Raw genomic sequence first — 20151 nt, 5'->3', positions numbered from 1 at the left:
ATATGTTTAGCATCACATTTATCAGAGGTTTATCTAAATGCGTGATTTCAAACTGCTTGCGCTACTCATGATTGACTAACAGTTTCTACAGATAAGGCCTTGTTCCCCTGAGATGTCCTGCTTCTTTTGTAAAAACTACCATGCTTCTAGTATTGGATCGATAGCGTTATGTTGTCCTCCATATGTGTTAACTGATGGGAAATGACATGTTGAAATATTTGAGAAACATTTGCCTTCCTGTCTTAGTCTTGTGGTCTCTCTCGTGCAAAATCTATTTCTCAATCCAGCACTGTGCCTTTATGGTGTCTCCGGTTCATCTAAGAGGGAGGGCGGCAGTCGAAGGTCTATGAGATCATTTGACCACAGGCTGAGCAGAGAGGCCGATTTCAAAATATCTAAAAGAGGATGTGAGCTTTTGGATGGGATTGAGGCCAACAAAATGTCAGCTCTCTTTACTAACATGACTGGCTGCTGTGAGAGAGACGGCATTGTTTTCTAACAGGAACCAGAATTACCTTGACAGAATAATTCAAATGTGAAGCTGAATGTATTTTCTCTCAGACATCTGGCACCGTACATATTTAAGTGAGTGATTTCACCTGTTCCTTTTGACATCGGTGCAGTACATACAGTAGGTGTGTGATGCGTCTAAATTCCTGTGTGATGTGTCTGCGTTTCTGCGTGTTGGTATGCATGATGTTTCTCCCCTCCTGTCCTGCCACTCACCAGAACCACACTGAAGCGCTCCTCCAGCTCGTCCTCTGGAGGCACGGGCAGCTTGGGGGGAGCAGGCTGCTTCTTCTGCAGGGTCGGGGTGGGGTCACTCAGGCCCGTTCCTGACCCCACAGAGTGCTTGGCCTCCCTGCCATCTGCCTGCTCTATTCCCCCCGCCGCATTCCCCATCACCAACCTGAACAGGTAATCCAGGGGAAAGGTTAAAAAAAACCACTCTCTTTTAACTGGATGTGCTATTAGGCCTGACTCGAAAACAGACTCCAACTCAGATGTCTGCAAACCTGTCCACACTGAGAAAAAGTAGCTAGTTAGTTCCAATGTAGTTCCAAAAAAAGAAAAGAGAACGTGAATAAAAACAGGTCTTGGAGTCCTTGGTCCTTCAACGTCTCTAGGAGATTAGGCAGGTGGATGGAACAGCCACTGGCCTACCGCAATTGTCTTGGTCCCGAGGTGAGGATCTTTGATGGAGCAACATCTTTCCTCCCAATCCCGTATCTCTTCCACTGTCCTCACTCTCTGCTGGATAACAGGTGTTACTAGGAGAAGGGGAAAAAAATCGGACCAACTTGAAACCTGAAAAGTGCCGCCTTGTAGAAGCGAGATGTTGTTTTTACTAATTAACTGTTCATAGTTCCTACAATGAGCTCAGCACAGGCAGCCAGGGCACGGGTGTTACAGGAAGGAGAGGGGAGTTTGACGCAGTCGCTGCAGCAGAGGAAGAAACCGCATAACCAGAAAAAGCAGAAGAGTAACTTCCTGCTGTGTGTGAGAGAAACAAAACTACAAAGGGGTGTAGTAAGGTGGAGAGAGGAGACTGAGGGAGAAGCAGAGAGGGTGTGGTTGGAGAAGATGGACAAGAGAGAAAAGTGGAGGGGGTGGAAAAAATAAGGGATAACGGAAGACTAAGTAGGGGTATTGGGCCCATAGTCATATGAGCTAGGAAGTAACTACACGTATCTGGCCTTGTGGATGGTCGGTGCATGCCAAATGGTAGAGGGTGGATTAAGTCAAGTGTTTTTATCCTTACATTCTTGACTTTCCATTGTTAGGAAACCACTACCAGAACATAGCTTGTGGAAATGTGAGTGCAGTTGCGTTTTACCCAGTGTACCCTCAAATATCATTCCAAGAGCACTACCCTGTGTCAGCTATTCACATTGCTACCCCTAGTGAAGTCAAGGAAAAATTGCCCATGTTGTTACCATGTGGTGGTGGATCAATTTCTGACAATCAGAACATCAACAAGGTCTTAGTAGACACTTTCTACCAGATTGATTAATGTCACTGACTGGCCACTCCCCAGTGTTGCAGAGCAAAATCAGTTACTGGTAAAATAAATAAAAAACAGCAGCAGGCCTACTTCCAGATATAAGGAGCCTATGACTGCGTTCAGATAAGGAAGGCCAATTCTGATCTTTTGGACAATTATATCAGATCTTCATCACATCAGATCTTTTTCAGAGCTGATCTGATTGGCACAATTAGTGAAAGCAATATCATAATCGGGCTGTTGTAAACGCAGCCATATGCCGCGTTCAAAAAACTGGGAAATCGGAAATCTCTGACTTCCGACTTGACTACGTTCAAAACAACTGGGAACATTGAGAGAAAAAACGGGCTCCGAGTGGGGAAAAAAACGTTTGAACGGTCATCCAATGTGGAATTCCAACTTGGGAACTTCGGGCTTCTTTCTATATATCCGACTTTCCGTCCTGAAGATCACTGACGTCATGATTTGACCGAGTTCCCCGTTGTTTTGAACGCAGCAATAGATCCCTACGGCCTATAAACAACGCTCAATTTCTTGCACTTATTTGATATGTTATACTGTGTGAACCAGCAGAGGGCGTAGTTCCCTTTCTCTAAATAGCTTTTCCACCGCATGACGCTCTCGAACAGCTGCTCATTCCAAGATGACGGATCCTACAGCATCGCCGGAGGATCACTGGAACAAAGTAAGCTTGCTAGTTTAGACAAATATATGAGATGTGAGGACAAATAAGCGGTGTACGACACTGCCATATATTCGTAGCAAGAATAGTGTTTGTAATTTGGAGTTAATTTGCTACAATTGGCTTGTGCTAGCTAACACTAACAGGTAGCTAGCTAGGTATTAGCGCTTTTGTTTATGACTCTTTTCAAGCTTCTTCCCACTTTCGTTACGGTTCTGTAACGGTCAAGTGCTGGCCAATTTGTAGCCTAGTCATAGTGGACCAGGCGGGTGATTAGCAAATTCACCGTCTGGGTGGACAGTGTTTAATTCTGCAAATGGTACACTCATCATATATCCACAGGTAAATGAATAAGTCAACTTTACAAAACGCTGTTGGTGTGGTCAGATTGCGCCCACGTCACGATGTCGCGCAACGCATGTTTGCCGAGGTTGTGTACATGTTTCTACCCCAAAAATACTTGCCATATTTCAGTCTTGTCTGCACTGACCGCATAGGAACGTGGGTCCTACTAGTAGTTAGCTGCCACCTAGCAGTGGTGTAAAAATACTTTAAAGTACTACTTAAGTAGTTTTGGGGGGTATCTGTGCTTTACTTTATTTATTTTTTGGATAACTTTTACTTCACTACATTCCTAAAGGAAATAATGCACTTTTTACTCCATACATTTTCCCTGACACCCAAAAGTACAAGTAACAGTTTGAATGCTTAGCAGAACAGAAAAATTGTCAAATTAACACACTTATCAAGAGAACATCCCATGTTTATCTCTACTGCCTCTGATCTGGCGGACTCATTAAACACACATGCCTAATTTGTAAAGATATCTGAATGTTTACGTTTGGCCCTGGTTATCAGTAAAGGAAATGGTGCGGTCTAGTTTGCTTAATATAAGGAATTTCAAATTATTTATACTTTTGCTTTTGATACTTAAGTATATTCAAAACCAAATACTTGTAGACATTCTGCCTACATGAATCAAATCAGTGGTGTATTCATTCCGCTGATTCTGTTTCTTAAACAGAAGCAAACGAAACGGGAAGGAACCGAGCTGTATTTGACCAATATAAACACATTTTATTTGCAGAACATAACTGTTTGGACATGATTACACCCCAGGACTACTGTCAGTGGAGTTTGTTTATGCTAATTGCTGTGTTTGTCTGGGGATTAGATTAGTAAAAGTTGATTGAATCAGTTTTGGAACCGGTGCCCTGTTCAAAGTCCACGGCGAAGTCGAGAATCCTTCTCAACTTTTCAGCTGACTTCTGCCGCGTTCACATGCCAGTCGAAACTATGAAAGTTGTTGAACGCGGCACGTTTATAACTAAGACCAGTTAGCAAGTCTGACATTTTCGAGTTACCTAATTCAGATTTAGCACGTGAATGTGGCAGAAGTCGTCTGAAAAGTAGAGAAGGATTCCGTTTCCACATACAAAAGTGATTGCTTTTGATAACATTTTATCTGCCTTCCCAATGAAAACTAGTTTGAAAATTAAAACATATTTGAACCTATTTTATAGAAAAGAGATGTGTTTCTGAATGACGCACCATGCTGCCTTGTTGCCGAAGCAGCACAGATTACTGTTCCATTTGAGAAGGGAGCTCCTCCCTCACTGCTTTTACCTGTTCACGTCACCGGTGCCCCGCACGGCTCAGCATAATTGAATCTGCCCATTGAATGAGACGGGAAAGAGCCTGTTCTCACCTCCTTATCCACTGTTTTATTCTCTCATGTCAACACCTGCCATGGCTGAACAGAACGACGGGGCTTTCAGTGACAATGGATTTGACCCCAGTGAGTAGTATCCTTAGTCCTAATTGTTGTTTTACCAAAATATACAATCTATAGCTAGTAGGCTACCAGTCCTGTGGATAACTGATTAGTAATTTAATGATGTCTGAGCTCTTCATGTTCTCCATTAAGGTTTCTTTGCTGAGAATGCAAGGAAGGGTACTGTGGTCTCCAGGGCTAACAGCATTGGGTCCACAAGTGCCTCATCAGTACCAAATACAGGTACTGTGTTCTTTGTCATTTATGTTTCGACAACATATGTTAGAGTATTTTTAATCTGCAACATGGTGTGTGTACTATATGACTAAACGTTTTGTGTATGTGAGGCAATGCAGCATATTTATTTTGTATCCTGATTCAGAAATGACCATTTTGTTTGTTGTCTTACTCCCTACCCCACTCTCACTTCCACTTCACTCTATTTTTTCTTGGGGTTTTTTCTCTATTGCATTTCCAAGTGACCTAGTTCGGTTGGGCGTTGTCCTGCGCTCTCATTGTCCAGTGCTCTATTCTATCTTGATGTCGGCCTTGAGCCCTAGGGAGGTAGACTGAAACACCTGCTCTTCCTCTCCTGACTGTAGATGATGAAGACAGTGACTACAGGCATGAGACCACATACAAGGAGTCCTACAAAGACCGGAGGAGACAGGCACACACACAGGCCGAGCAGAAACGACGGGATGCTATCAAGGTTTGGCCTCCGATGGGGAGCGGAACAACAGGAGTGTAGATCATGGGGAGGAGGGTAGTTGTGAAAAGGTTGAAAAATACAAAAGATTGGGGGGGTTGGACAGAGGGAGTTGGTGACTGATCTCTTCCAAAAAATTAAGATGTTTCTTAGGTGGCCAAATGTAATATTTTTGTCATTTCTAAAATCTGTTTGTCATGTGTGTTTGACTCCACAGAAAGGTTATGATGATCTCCAGTCCATAGTGCCCACCTGCCAGCAGCAATCTGAGTTTGCCGTGGGGACGCAGAAGATCAGCAAGGCCACAGTGCTGCAGAAAAGTAATGTAGACCATTGTACCTCTCAACCAGAAATTTACATTTTAGGACTGCAAATTGGCATTCCGACCTGTGTTTTTTTTATAATGTCAACATACTATAAGTATTTATAAAGGATCCCACCCTAAGCTGGAATTTTCCTCCCTGAAAGAAATGTTTTGTCCAGAAATCCCTGACTGGTTGTTTCTGTTTCCTGCTGCAGCTATCGACTACATCCAGTTTCTGCACAAAGAGAAGAAGAAGCAGGAGGAGGACATGTCTATGCTGAGGAAGGAAGTGATGGCACTGAAGATCATGAAAACGTTAGTCGCAGGCAAAAAAAAATCTGTTACTACAGTGTGATACTGTAAAGTGTCAAAGCAGAGAGGGGAGAGCTGCGGGGTGAAACCATTAAAGATATTAGCTGTGTTAACCTAAATTATACATATTTAATCTAAGAGAACCTTCCAGGATATGTTTAATTTACCTAATAACTCATGCACATGTGTCCATGGTGGATTGCATAGGCTGTATCAGGTCAGTCCTGGTAGACGGGCCTTATCAGAGAGGGAAATGCCTCAGCCCACACTCTGCTCTGGCAGAGAGAAGTCCAGGAAAGCAGTCAACGGGGTTGGTTTTTACCCAAACAACTATTGGGACGTGACCCTCTGCATATACTGTGGAGGGAGGCCACTCCTACAGGAACATCTGACTGGATTGTGCTGCCATCTAATCATTTATTTTCCTGAAGAGGCACCGAAGCCTCATTTTATAAGTTTTGAATTGTGTAGTCATTTATGCTATTTGACAGCCTCAGGGTTCTACGCTGACCTTTTTTACAAGGAGCACGTGTGCTCCTAAGTTGAGAAATGTAAGCGCACAAAGAAATTTAGGAGCACAATTAAAAATGAGGTTTTAAAGGTAGAATCCAGCATTTTCTAGGTGCACCAGTGCTCCTAAATTAGAATTCCAGGTCGCACGGCAAAAACATTTAGGCGAGTAAAATGGTTGCGCTGTAGAGCCTTCAACATGTACTACCAACACGACGCTATCATAGTTGTATAAAAATGATGATGTTAACACTATTGTCAGTAGCTAGGTTTCTATCCATTTCATGCGAATAAACAACACATTTTCCCACCAGGGATGTTTTTCCGTCAAATGAATTTGTTGCGGATAAAAGGCTGTGCGTGATGATGTAGTGCACATAAATCCCTTCTGAGGTAAAATTCAGATGAGCTGAATAAAAATGACAAGTTAAATGGGTTTACATCGCATTTTCAACTCTACTGATGGGTTTCTCAAAACAAATGGTTGTCTAGTTTGTTCCCACTCTGGTATTGGCAGTGCGCTCTAGCCAACAGCTCGCAGATACAGGGAGGGTTTGTCAAACGGCAGCTCGATATTGATTGGAAAGGAGCATCAAGCTCATCAACTTGCACTTTCACCACCCTGTGAAGTTCATAACGTATTTAATCTGTAGCCTAATAAACGGCATGCTTTCCCAGTGCGTTATAGTGGGACGACCCCACGTCATCGCGTGACTCCAAGTTTACTTCGATATGATGGTTATTATATGAATATTTGCTCATTAACTTTTCCACTGACGTGCTGCATAATACATTTTAGACACAAAGATCCCACCTTTTCTAGCGTATTTGGTTTTGTCTGCATTTTGGAAAGGTTACCGACACTTTCTGTTTCAATCAAGCCTGTTGTGATTTATTTTTCCTCAACATGTACATTATGCACATTAAAAGGTTGGATGGAAACCTGGTTAGAAATGGTCAGATGTAGTTGAACAGGTTACTTGAACAATAAGGCCTGAGGTGGTGTGGCACAGTGCCTGGATACAGCCCTTAGTGGTATACATTGTCTTCAGGAAGTATTCGTACCCCTTGATTTATTCCACATTTTGTTGTGTTACAACCTGAATTCAAATTGGATTAATTATACAGTACCAGAAAAGTTTGGACACACCTACTCATTCAAGGATTTTTCTTTTTACTATTTTCTACATTGTAGAAGAATAGTGAAGACATCAAAACTATGAGATGACACTTATGGAATCATGTAGTAACCAAAAAAGTGTTAAACAAATCTAAATATATTTAAGATTCTTCAAAGTAGCCATATGCTGAGCACTTGGCTGCTTTTGCTTATCTCTGCTGTCCAACTCATCCCAAACCATCTCAATTGGGTTGAGGTCGGTGATTGTGGAGGCCAGGTCATCTGATGCAGCACTCCATCACTCTCCTTCTTGGTCAAATAGCCCTTCCACAGCTTAGAGGTGTGTTGGGTCATTGTCCTGTTGAAAGACAAATGATAGTCCCACTAAGCCCAAACCAGATGGGATGGTGTATCGCTGCAGAATGCTGTGGTAGCCATGCTTGTTAAGTGTGCCTTGAATTCTAAATAAATCAGTGTCACCAGCACACCTCCTCCATGCTTCATGGTGGGAACCACACATGCGGAGGTCAACCATTCACCTACTCTGTGTCTCACAAACCAAAAATCTCCTCAAATTTGGACTCATCAGACCAAAGGACAGATTTCCACCGGTCTAATGTCCATTGCTCGTGTTTCTTGGCCCATGCAAGTGTCTTCTTATTATTGGTGTCCTTTAGCAGTGGTTTCTTTGCAGCAATTCGACCATGAAGGCCTGATTCACGCAGTCTCCTCTGAACAGTTGATGTATCTGTTACTTGAACTCTGAAGCATTTATTGGCTAATCTTTTACCAGATAGGGCTATCTGCTGTATACCACCCCTACCTTGTCACAACACAACTGATAGGCTCAAATGCATTAACAAGGAAAGAAATTCCACAAATGAACTTTTAGCAAGGCATACGTGTTTAATTGAAATGCATTCCAGGTGACTACCTCGTGAAGTTGGTTGAGAGAATGCCAAGCATGTGCAAAGCTGTCAAGGCAAAGGGTGGCTACTTTGAAGAATCTCAAATATAAAATATATTTTGATTTGTTTAACACTTTTTTTTGTTTACTACATGATTCCATATGTGTTGTTTCATAGTTTTGATGTCTTCACTATTATTCTACAATGTAGAAAATAATAAAAACTAAAAACACTGGAAGGTGTAGGTGTGTCAACTTTTGACAAGTACAGGGTGTGTATTTTTTTCACCCATCTACACACTATAATAAAGTGAGAACATTTTTGTAGAAAGTTTAGCAAATTTATTGAAAATGAAATACAGACATCTAATTTATGTAAGTATTCACACCCCTAAGACAATACATTGGAATCACCTCTGGCAGCTATTACAGCTGTGAGTCTTTCTGGGTAAGTCTCTAAAGAGCTTTGCACACCTGGATTGTACAATATTTGCACTGTCTAATTGGTTGTTAATCATTTTTACTCCTGAACTTATTTTGGCTTGCCATAACAAAGGGTTGAATACCTAATGACTCAAGACATTTCAGCTTTTAATTTTTAATTTGTTTGTAAAAATAAAATAAAAAATATATATACATATATCATCTCAATTTAATCAATGTAAAATTCAGGCTGTAATACAACAAAATTGAAGTCAAGGTGCATCATAACTTTCTGAAACCCACGCCTTATTGTTATTATAAACCGGTTAACAACATGAATATAGCAAAAAATATGTATTGTGTCAAACCCATGGTATATTGTCTGATATAAACACGGCTGGAATTCTGTTTCAGCCAATTAGCATCCAGTACCCAAACTACCCGGTTTATAATACGTGTTTAACCTGTGTGTTGTAGGAACTATGAGCACATAGTGAAGGCCCACCAGAACAACCCTCAGCAGGGGGAGGAGCAGGTGTCGGACCATGTCAAGTTCAGTGTGTTTCAGAGCATTATGGACTCCCTGTTCCAGTCCTTCAGCAGGTCTGTGTCTGTGGCCAGCTTCCAGGAGCTGTCCGCCTGCGTCTTCAGCTGGATCGAGGAGCACTGCAAGCCTCAGGTAGGACACTCAATGCACTAAATGTACTGTACTGCTGGGGGAATCTCGCTGCTGGAGGATGGATGGCGCACCAAATAATGTATGGTTTTAAGGTAATGGTCTTTATATGTGATAGTCATGGCATTTTGGTGTATTTTTTGCTCAAGGATGGTATTTTGGACTTCCGTCTGACCCCAACAGGTCAAAACTATCACCGCTGTAGGCTTTAATTGACATGCCAGCCACCCTGTCTTGCTCTGAGGATTGATGACTATGTTGAGTTGACAGCTGTGGAAGGTAATCCATGTTTGTCCTCTTTCCTTCCCAGACATTGCGTGAGTTTGTGGTGGGAGTTCTCCGGCAGCTCAACAGCCAGCCGTATTAATGCAGTTCAGGCGTAAACTCAGGACAGGAATCTCCCCACGAGGATGGAGCCGGGGCCTACCCTGGGTTCTCAGGGTCTGGTAGAGACCTCACATATCAGCCTATTGTGTTCCCTCCTGGCCTGCAGTATTTAAATCGTTAACGCTTACTCAACTCACCACCAGTCTGCAGCAGAGTTGGGTGTTTCCTGTTTAGTCAGGTCAAATCCAGCCCAGCATTCTGTGGTTTTAGTCATCAGGGGTTTCGTTGCAGAACAGAGTTGTGTTAAACAAGGCAAATGGCCACTTGCTTGTAAACATTCCCTAATGTTTACATTCACCACGAATCAGGGATTGGAACCACATTTTATTTTTTAATTGTTCCATTCCAAACCTCTTTTTTTGTTCCAGTGTTCAAACTGGTTCGAATCAAATCCAAAACAGTCATGAGTTAAAATATTCAATTCAAACCAGTTGTGATGGTATTTGAGAATTGTTAAATGTTCATTGATTGTGATGTCATGATTGCTGTTGTCCATGTTGTGACAGAATCAAGCATATTTGTAAGTGTTACTGCAGTTTTTCGCCTTTTCATCATCTTTATTGGCAAAAAGGCACGGTAGAATAGTGATTCATGAATAGTTCTGTATTAAACATGGTTTTTAAACAGAATCTCTGAACCAAAAAACTCTGGCCAGGATTCTATCAGATTAGCGGTAAACGCATAGCTAATCATTGCTTTTGTTTAGGTGGTGTTGGAGGTGTAACTGCATTTAAAAAAAAAAAAAAGTATTTAACCTTTAATAAACTAGGCAATCAGTTAAGAGCTAATTATTATTTACAATGACGGCTTAGAGCTGTCAAATCCACAAGAAGCTCCTGGCGTTAACTATAGCTGGCATTGCCATTGGATGCACCAAGTCGCATTAGTAGAAAGCCCTTGCAGCAGTGTTACAAATTATAACAGTGAAATGTGTGATAAATCCCGACTTTGTTTAATGATTGTAATTTCTATATAGCCTACACATTCTTGTTCTGAACTTCTAAGGTGGGTGGGATATAAGGGCGGGTGTGGTTTCATGACAATGACCACAAGAGCAGCCGCTTACCAATTTGACAGCTTCAGTTACACCACCTAAACAAAAGCAATGCGTTTGTCAGCTGATGCAGGTTGCTGCAGAGCTGATTGAATCCTGGCCTTAAACAGTCAAGAATGTTCAAATGTAATGTGAAGAATTTGGTGATTTATTTTGACAATGTGCTCAGGAGAACTTGTACCAAATGTTTCAGGACCTTCTGGTAAACCTAACAGATGTGAATGTTTAATCTGTGTAATTACCAGACTTTAAAAAGGGATAATTTTATACGACAAGTCTTTGTGCTGGTATAAATCAATCAGGTCTACTGTTACATATTTTCTGCTGATTTGGACAAGAATTTGATGGAAGTATTTTGTATGAATGATTTAATTGCAAAATAAACTTTAAAGTATACACCTGTACAAGGTATTTTATTACAAAACATTACAAATAGTAATTAGTTACTCCTGAAATGAGTTTTGATGGCATAATACTCCCTCAGAATTGACATTTAAGTCAAAGTAAACAAAAGATCCTCCAACATTCTGTCAGGTACTTGGCATAGTCACTTTACAGTCCTCATCAGTCTCCACACCAACTTCTTCCTAAACAGAGAACACAAAAAAAGATGCTGACATCTCAGGTTGACAAATAAGAGTAAACATGATAGGCATTTGTCTCCCTCTGTCATGGTGATGAACAATATCTTGTTTCCCAAATAAAGACAATAGAATTGATGTGTAGAACTGTAGATCTGTATGTTTTGCAGAGCATCTTACCAGAAATTGCTTCTTGGTCTTGGGGTATCCCTCCAAAATGGAACCCATCATATCAGCTGCCTGAGAGGAGCAGAGACAGATTCAGACTATTTGTTCTGGTTTGTCCTGCTCTGACACGAATACTCGTACGGATTTGATCAAGTAAGGGCTCTATTCAATCCAAATTGCGGGAAGTACAGCGTGTATGGCAATGTTCCTGCGTTTAGCGGAGACTGCATTCACGGTAAACGATGCATGTCTGCTTGATCGGAAATAACCTTTACATTTTATCACGCAATCCGTAACATGTCAGCAATACAGCTGGAATAGAGCCCTAAAATAAATACATCACCAGTCTCTTCCTCTTCTTCCACTCTTTCAGGTAGAGATGTCTCTCCTTGTAAACCTGAAGGAAAGACGCATGAGCACAATATATGGGGGGGGGGGGTTGTATTTGAACCCAGGTCTGATTGTGACCCATACCATCTCCTTCTGCTCTAGTGTGACATGATTGGTCGCTGACTTGATCTTCTCCAGATGCTCCCTGTAACCAGAACACCCTTCTTTCAGCTCCTGGATCTCTGATATAATTTCCTCTGTGGTCAGGGAGCTGTTGAGCTCCTTCAGCTCTGCAATCAGAGATAAGAGTATGTCGCGTAGTCCAGTGTGTGGGAAGAGTGCTGATAGGGCCAAAGAGGGGAGCCCTACCTGCGTCCTGCTGTCTGCAGCCCTGAGAGATAGCCTGCACCTGTGTGCTGAGGTCAGAGATGCGACTGTCGATGGCCTTCAGATCTGCCTCACTCACCTCTGCAAACTGGGCCTGTAGGTAGTCAAGGACATTCTGGTAGTTATATTTACTGGTTAGTTTTTTTATTACTATGTGGTACATTTTCACAACTCAAAACAGATCATCAAAAAGGCAATTAATACATTTTCATTTGACTATAACACAAAATCAGTCACTTTTTCACCAAACTTCACTGCTTTACTACAATTGTATTGGCCAATACAGAACTGTAATAGCCATAATACACTGCTCAAAAAAATAAAGGGAACACTAAAATAACACATCCTAGATCTGAATGAATGAAATATTCTTATTAAATACTTACATAGTTGAATGTGCTGACAACAAAATCACACAAAAATTATCAATGGAAATCAAATTTATCAACCCATGGAGGTCTGGATTTGGTGTCACACTCAAAATTAAAGTGGAAAACTACACTACAGGCTGATCCAACTTTGATGTAATGTCCTTAAAACAAGTCAAAATGAGGCTCAGTAGTGTGTGTGGCCTCCACGTGCCTGTATGACCTCCCTACAACGCCTGGGCATGCTCCTGATGAGGTGGCGGATGGTCTCCTGAGGGATCTCCTCCCAGACCTGGACTAAAGCATCCGCCAACTCCTGGACAGTCTGTGGTGCAATGTGGCATTGGTGGATGGAGCGAGGCATGATGTCCCAGATGTGCTCAATTGGATTCAGGTCTGGGGAACGGACGGGCCAGTCCATAGCATCAATGCCTTCCTCTTGCAGGAACTGCTGACACACTCCAGCCACATGAGGTCTAGCATTGTCTTGCATTAGGAGGAACCTAGGGCCAACCGCACCAGCATATGGTCTCACAAGGGGTCTGAGGCTCTCATCTCGGTACCTAATGGCAGTCAGGCTACCTCTGGCGAGCACATGGAGGGCTGTGCGGCCCCCCAAAAGAAATGCCACACCACACCATGACTGACCCACCGCCAAACGGGTCATGCTGGAGGATGTTGCAGGCAGCAGAACGTTCTCCACGGCGTCTCCAGACTGTCACGTCTGTCACATGTGCTCAGTGTGAACCTGCTTTCATCTGTGAAGAGCACAGAGTGCCAGTGGCGAATTTGCCAATCTTGGTGTTCTCTGGCAAATGCCAAACGTCCTGCACGGTGTTGGGCTGTAAGCAGAACCCCCAACTGTGGACGTCGGGCCCTCATGGAGTCTGTTTCTGACCGTTTGAGCAGACACATACACATTTGTGGCCTGCTGGAGGTCATTTTGCAGGGCTCTGGCAGTGCTCCTCCTTGCACAAAGGCGGAGGTAGCGGTCCTGCTGCTGGGTTGTTGCCCTCCTACGGCCTCCTCCACGTCTCCTGATGTACTGGCCAGTCTCTTGGTAGCGCCTCCATGCTCTGGACACTACGCTGACAGACACAGCAAACCTTGCCACAGCTCGCATTGATGAGCCATCCTGGATGAGCTGCACTACCTGAGCCACTTGTGTGGGTTGTAAACTCCGTCTCATGCTACCACTAGAGTGAAAGCACCGCCAGCAAAACATCAGCCAGGAAGCATAGGAACTGAGAAGTGGTCTGTGGTCACCACCTGCAGAACCACTCCTTTATTAGGGGTGTCTTGCTAATTGCCTATAATTTCCACCTGTTGTCTATTCCATTTGCACAACAGCATGTGACATTTGTCAATCAGTGTTGCTTCCTAAGTGGACAGTTTGATTTCACAGAAGTGTGATTGACTTGGAGTTACATTGTGTTGTTTAAGTGTTCCCTTTATTTTTTTGAGCAGTGTATATACATTTACATAGACACTTATCCAAAGTGACAAAAGTCCACACATTTTGGTATGTGTCCCCAGTGGGAATCGGATCTACAACTCTGTTGTTAGTGCCACACTTATGAGCTGAGCCATGTACAGGACCACTACAATACATAAGTACAATACTGTAAAATACTTGATTATCCTTATTACCATACAGGTGGAAGATGTATGCTGCCATCCCCATGAGTACCACCCTCATTCAGGCCATGGATGAGGCATGCAATGATTTAAATCCAGACCTACAGTACCAGTCAAAAGTTTTGACACACCTACTCATTCAAGGGTTTTTCTGAATTTTTACTATTTTCTACATTGTAGAATAATAGTGAAGACATCAAAACTATGAAATAACCCATATGGAATCTAATAACCCAAAAAAGTGTTAAACAAATAAATATATTTTATGAGATTCTTCAAAGTAGCCACCCTTTGCCTTGACAGCTTTGCAGTCTTGGTATTCTCTCAACCAGCTTCATGAGGTAGTCACCTGGAATGCATTTCAATTAACAGGTGTGCCTTTAAATTAATTTGTGGAATTTCTTTCCTTCTTAATGCGTTTGAGCCAATCAGTTGTGTTGTGACAAGGTAGGGGTGGTATACAGAAGATAGACCTATTTGGTAAAAGACCAAGTCCATATTATGGCAAGGACTGCTAAAATAAGCAAAGAAAAATGACAGTCCATCATTACGGAACATTTCAAGAACTTTGAAAGTTGGTGCAGTCACAAAAAACCACAAAGCGCTATGATGAAACTGGCTCTCACGAGGACCGCCACAGGAAAGGAAGACCCAGAGTTACCTCTGCTGCAGAGGATAAATTCATTAGTTAACTGCACCTCAGATTGCAGACCAAATAAATGAGTTACAGAGGCAAAGTAACAGACACATCAAATCAAATTTTATTTGTCACATACACATGGTTAGCAAATGTTAATGCGAGTGTAGCGAAAGGCTTGTGCTTCTAGTACCGACAATGCAGTAGTAACCAACGAGTAATCTAACCTAATAATTCCACAACTGCTACCTTATACACACACAAGTGTAAAGGGATAAAGAATATGTACATAAAGATATGAATGAGTGATGGTACAGAACGGCATAGGCAAGATGCAGTAGATGGTATCGAGTACAGTATATACATATGAGATGAGTAATGTAGGGTATGTAAACATTATATTAAGTGGCATTGTTTAAAGTGGCTAATGCTACATTTTTTACATCAATTTCCATTATTAAAGTGGCTGGAGTTGAGTCAGTATGTTGGCAGCAGCCACTCAATGTTAGTGGTGACTGTTTAACAGTCTGATGGCCTTGAGATAGAAGCTGTTTTTCAGTCTCTCGGTCCCTGCTTTGATGCACCTGTACTGACCTCGCCTTCTGGATGATAGCGGGGTGAACAGGCAGTGGCTCGGGTGGTTGTTATCCTTGATTATCTTTATGGCCTTCCTGTGACATCGGGTGGTGTAGGTGTCCTGGAGGGCAGGTAGTTTTCCCCCGGTGATGCGTTGTGCAGACCTCACTACCCTCTGGAGAGGCTTACGGTTGTGGGCGGAGCAGTTGCCGTACCAGGCGGTGATACAGCCCGACAGGATGCTCTCGATTGTGCATCTGTAAAAGTTTGTGAGTGCTTTTGTTGACAAGCTGAATTTCTTCAGCCTCCTGAGGTTGAAGAGGCACTGTTGCGCCTTCTTCACAACGCTGTCTGTGTGGGTGGACCAATTCAGTTTGTCCGTGATGTTTACGCTGAGGAACTTACCCTCTCTACTACTGCCCTGTCGATGTGATTAGGGGGGTGCTCCCTCTGCTGTTTCCTAAAGTCCACGATCATCTCCTTTGTTTTGTTGACGTTGAGTGTGAGGTTATTTTCCTGACACCACACTCCGAGGGCCCTCACCTCCTCCCTGTAGGCCGTCTCGTCGTTGTTGGTAATTAAGCCTACCACTGTAGTGTCGTCCGCAAACTTGATGATTGAGTTGGAGGCGTGCATGGCCACGCAGTCGTGGGTGAACAGGGAGTACAGGAGAGGGCTCAGAACGCACCCTTGTGGAGCCTCAGTGTTGAGGATCAGCGGGGTGGAGATGTTGTTACCTACTCTCACCACCTGGCCGTGGCCCGTCAAGAAGTCCAGTACCCAGTTGCACAGGGTGGGGTCGAGACCCAGGGTCTCGAGCTTGATGACGAGTTTGGAGGGTACTATGGTGTTAAATGCTGAGCTGTAGTCGATGAACAGCATTCTCACGTAGGTATTCCTCTAAGGTGTCAGGTAGGGTGGAGGTGATATGGTCCTTGACTTGTCTCTCAAAGCACTTCATGATGATGTTTAGCTCAGTTACCTTAGCTTTCTTGGGAACAGGAACAATGGTGGCCCTCTTGAAGCATGAGGGGACAGCAGACTGGGATAAGGATTGATTGAATATGTCCGTAAACACACCAGCCAGCTGGTCTGCGCAAGCTCTGAGGACGCGGCTGGGGATGCCGTCTGGGCCTGCAGCCTTGCGAGGGTTAACACGTTTAAATGTTTTACTCACGCCGGCTGCAGTGAAGGAGAGTCCGCAGGTTTTGGTAGCGGGCCGTGTCAGTGGCACTGTATTGTCCTCAAAGTGAGTAAATAAGTTATTTAGTCTGTCTGGGAGCAAGACATCCTGGTCCGCAACGGGGCTGGTTTTCTTTTTGTAATCCGTGATTGACTGTAGACCCTGCCACATACCTCGTGTCTGAGCCGTTGAATTGCGACTCTACTTTGTCTCTATACTGATGCTTAGCTTGTTTGATTGCCTTGCGGAGGGAATAGCTACACTGTTTGTATTCGGTCATGTTTCTGGTCACATTGCCTTGGTTAAAAGCAGTGGTTCGCACTTTCAGTTTTGCGCAAATGCTGCCATCAATCCACGGTTTCTGGTTTGGGAATGTTTTAATAGTTGCTATGGGTACGACATCGCCAATGCATTTTCTAATGAACCCGAATCAGCATATTCGTCAATGTTGTTGTTGGACGCAATGCGAAACATATCCCAATCCACGTGATCGATGCAGTCTTGAAGCGTGGAGTCAGATTGGTCGGACCAGCGTTGAACAGACCTGAGCGTGGGAGCTTCCTGTTTTAGTTTCTGTCTATATGCTGGAAGCAACCAAATGGAGTCGTGGTCAGCTTTTCCGAAAGGAGGGCGGGGGAGGGCCTTATATGCATCGCGGAAGTTAGAATAACAATGATCCAGGGTTTTACCAGCCCTGGTTGCACAATCGATATGCTGCTAGAATTTAGGGAGTCTTGTTTTCAGCTTAGCCTTGTTAAAATCCCCAGCTAAAATGAATGCAGCCTCAGGATATGTGGTTTCCAGTTTGCATAGAGTCAAATAAAGTTTGTTCAGGGCCATCGATGTGTCTGCTTGGGGGGGAATAATTACGGATGTGATTATAATCGAAGAGAATTCTCTTGGTAGATAATGCGGTCGACATTTGATTGTGAGGAATTCTAAGTCAGGTGAACAGAAGGACTTGAGTTCCTGTATGTTGTTATGATCACACCACGTCTCGTTAATCATAAGGCATACCCCCCCGCCCGTCTTCTTACCAGAAAGATGCTTGTTTCTGTCTGCGCGATGCGTGAAGAAACCAGCTGGCTGCACCGACTCCGATAGCGTCTCTCGAGTGAGCCATGTTTCCGCGAAGCAAAGAACGTCTCTGATGTTTCTCTGGAATGCTACCCTTGCTCGGATTTCATCAACCTTGTCAAGAGACTGAACATTGGCGAGTAGTATACCAGAAGACCGCTTCGTTTGCCCCTTTTACGGCGACGTTGTTTAGCCTCGCCGGCTAGGATCCGATCCATTGTCCTGGGTGGTGGGCAAAACACAGGATCCGTTTCGGGAAAGTCGTATTCCTGGTCATAATGATGGGGAGTTGATGTTGCTCTTATATTCAGTAGTTCCTCCCGACTGTATGTAATGAAACCTAAGATTACCTGGGTTACCAATGTAAGAAATAACAGTTTCCTAGGAACGTGAAGCGAGGCGGCCATCTCTGTCGGCCGGAGGAGACTGCGTGAATCAGGCCTTCATGGTCGAAACCACTACTAAAGGACACCAATAAGAAGACATGCTTGGGCCAAGAAACACGAGAAATGGACGTTAGACTGGTGGAGACCGGTGAGATCTTTGGTTCCAACCGCTGTGTCTTTGGGAGACGCAGAGTAGGTGAGTGGATGATCTCTGCATGTGTGGTTCCCACCATGAAGCAGGTGTGATGGTGCTTTGCTGGTGACACTGTCTGTGATTTATTTAGAATTCAGGGCACACTTGACCAGCATGGCTACCACAGCATTCTACAGCATTACGCCATCCCATCTGGTTTGCGCTTAGTGGGACTATCATTTGTTTTTCAACAGGACAATGACCCAACACACCTCCAGGCTGTGTAAGGACTATTTGACCAAGAAGGAGAGTGATGGAGTGCTGTATCAGATGACCTGGCCTCCACAATCACCCAACCACAACCCAATTGAGATGGTTTGGGATGAGTTGGACCGCAGAGTGAAGAAAAAGCAGCCAACAAGTGAAGAAAAAGCAGCCAACAAGTGCTCAGCATGTGGGAACTCCTTCAAGACTCTTGGAAAAGCATTCCTCATGAAGCTGGTTGAGAGAATGCCAAGAGTGTGTTAAGCTGTCGTCAAATTGTAGAAACTTTGAAGAATCTCAAATATAAAATATGTTGATTGGTTTAACACTTTTTTGGATACTACATGATTCCATGTGTTGTTTTATAGTTTGTAGAACATACTAGAAATAAAGAAATACCCTTGAATGAGTAGGTGTCCAAACTTTTGACTGGTACTGTATGTCAGGCTTGGATAGAAAATAATAAAAATTGACTGAACATCAAATGTTCATGGGTAGTGCAAGTGTATTGCCTAATGTGATAACAGTACTGTAATTTACAGTAATGTAAATTCAAAGGGCAATTTTGAAATGTCTTACATTTTCTGCCATTGGAGTACGTTAAAATAACTAAATTGAGGAAATATCATTATGTTGTGTTTTGGTGATCAAACCAATCTACTCATTTCACAGTAAACTTGAAAGAGGTCTCCAAAGAAAATGAATGAAGGTTATTGAATGGAAGACTGGCTGCTTACAAGTGTTAACAGTTTTGATTTAAAAAAAATATATATATACAAATTCCCCACATACTTGTGAAATTAGCAGCAAAGAGAGAAAAAAAACGAATCACCAAAACAGAAAAGATTCAGATCAGCAGTGGATACATATTTCCATCAACATATACAGTACGCATTGACGTGCTGCGCTGATACTCAGCCTTGATCACCTGATCAGCAAAGTAGATATTTTGCTTCCCATAGGTTTTCTCTTTGATATTCCCTTCCAGTGCCAACTGTTCCATGGCTTTAACCACAGCCTACCAGGATAGGAATGAGTAATCAAATATACATTTTAGTTTATGTATGCTGAAAATCATGTCACTGGCTCAGAACAGTTTAGCCTTTCTCACCGTCTTTCCCAGGCCGTGCTGCTTCTGTAAATTGTTAAAGACATCTTGGGCACTGTAAGGACGGTTCTTCTCGTTTAGGTAAGCAAATATGACTGTTAAACCTGTCAACAAAAACACAAAAACAGTGACCTGTATAACTTCTAGCTGGTGTATGGATTTATCAGTGCAGGTGAGTGTCAGCTTGCTGTACTGCTTCTAACTTGGCTAACGTTCGCTACATCGGTTAGGAAAACGTCTGTCATGTTTGGCAACATACTAGACGCAATGAATGTAGCAACCTGGTAAAATAAAAGATTACAACTCATACCTCCGTTGTCTTTTTTGCTCATTTTTTTTATTCCGTGAACTATAAACTATCGCTAACTAACTTGTGCTTATTGACAGATCTCGAGTTTTGCGCGCCGTGATGCATTGTGGGTGTCCAGGCTTTCCCTACGTCATAACGAAAC

General features: G+C 43.0%; 3 protein-coding genes across 5 annotated transcripts in view; 1 reads left to right on the top strand and 2 right to left on the bottom strand.

Annotated features, from left to right (window-relative positions):
- LOC110486282 (formin-like protein 1) overlaps nt 1-1725 on the bottom strand; it is an 18456-nt gene extending 16731 nt beyond the window's left edge. The window contains exon 1 of the mRNA XM_021557747.3: nt 727-1725. Coding sequence (XP_021413422.2) covers nt 727-903 — 177 coding nt within the window. The 5' untranslated portion in view covers nt 904-1725. The remainder of the gene's footprint in view (nt 1-726) is intronic.
- LOC110486285 (max-like protein X) lies at nt 1716-11271 on the top strand. Its single transcript, XM_021557750.3, has 8 exons — nt 1716-2690; nt 4449-4485; nt 4615-4704; nt 5064-5173; nt 5388-5490; nt 5690-5789; nt 9224-9425; nt 9733-11271. The coding sequence occupies exons 1-8, from the start codon at nt 2649-2651 to the stop codon at nt 9787-9789; spliced, it is 741 nt and encodes a 246-aa protein (XP_021413425.3). The 5' UTR covers nt 1716-2648; the 3' UTR covers nt 9790-11271.
- On the bottom strand, nt 11217-20151 carry LOC110486286 (homologous-pairing protein 2 homolog). 3 transcript variants are annotated; one of them, XM_021557751.3, is made up of 8 exons: nt 20010-20151; nt 19703-19803; nt 19520-19609; nt 12312-12423; nt 12087-12232; nt 11956-12009; nt 11625-11684; nt 11217-11450 (listed from the first exon to the last, which is right to left on the bottom strand). In XM_021557751.3, exons 1-8 carry the CDS (start codon nt 20029-20031, stop codon nt 11394-11396), a joined length of 642 nt encoding a protein of 213 aa, XP_021413426.3. In that variant the 5' UTR covers nt 20032-20151; the 3' UTR covers nt 11217-11393. The 3 variants fall into 3 exon arrangements, with proteins under 3 accessions (XP_021413426.3, XP_021413428.3, XP_090052469.1); XM_021557753.3 differs by lacking the exon at nt 11956-12009; XM_090196343.1 differs by lacking the exon at nt 19520-19609 and having other exon boundaries at nt 20010-20135.

Source organism: Oncorhynchus mykiss, chromosome 13 (assembly GCF_057628025.1).
Source record: "Oncorhynchus mykiss isolate SJ-2025 chromosome 13, ASM5762802v1, whole genome shotgun sequence".
Classification (NCBI taxonomy): domain Eukaryota; kingdom Metazoa; phylum Chordata; class Actinopteri; order Salmoniformes; family Salmonidae; genus Oncorhynchus; species Oncorhynchus mykiss.
Note: the sequence above shows the minus strand (reverse complement) of the source record. Positions and strands in the feature narration are given on the sequence as shown.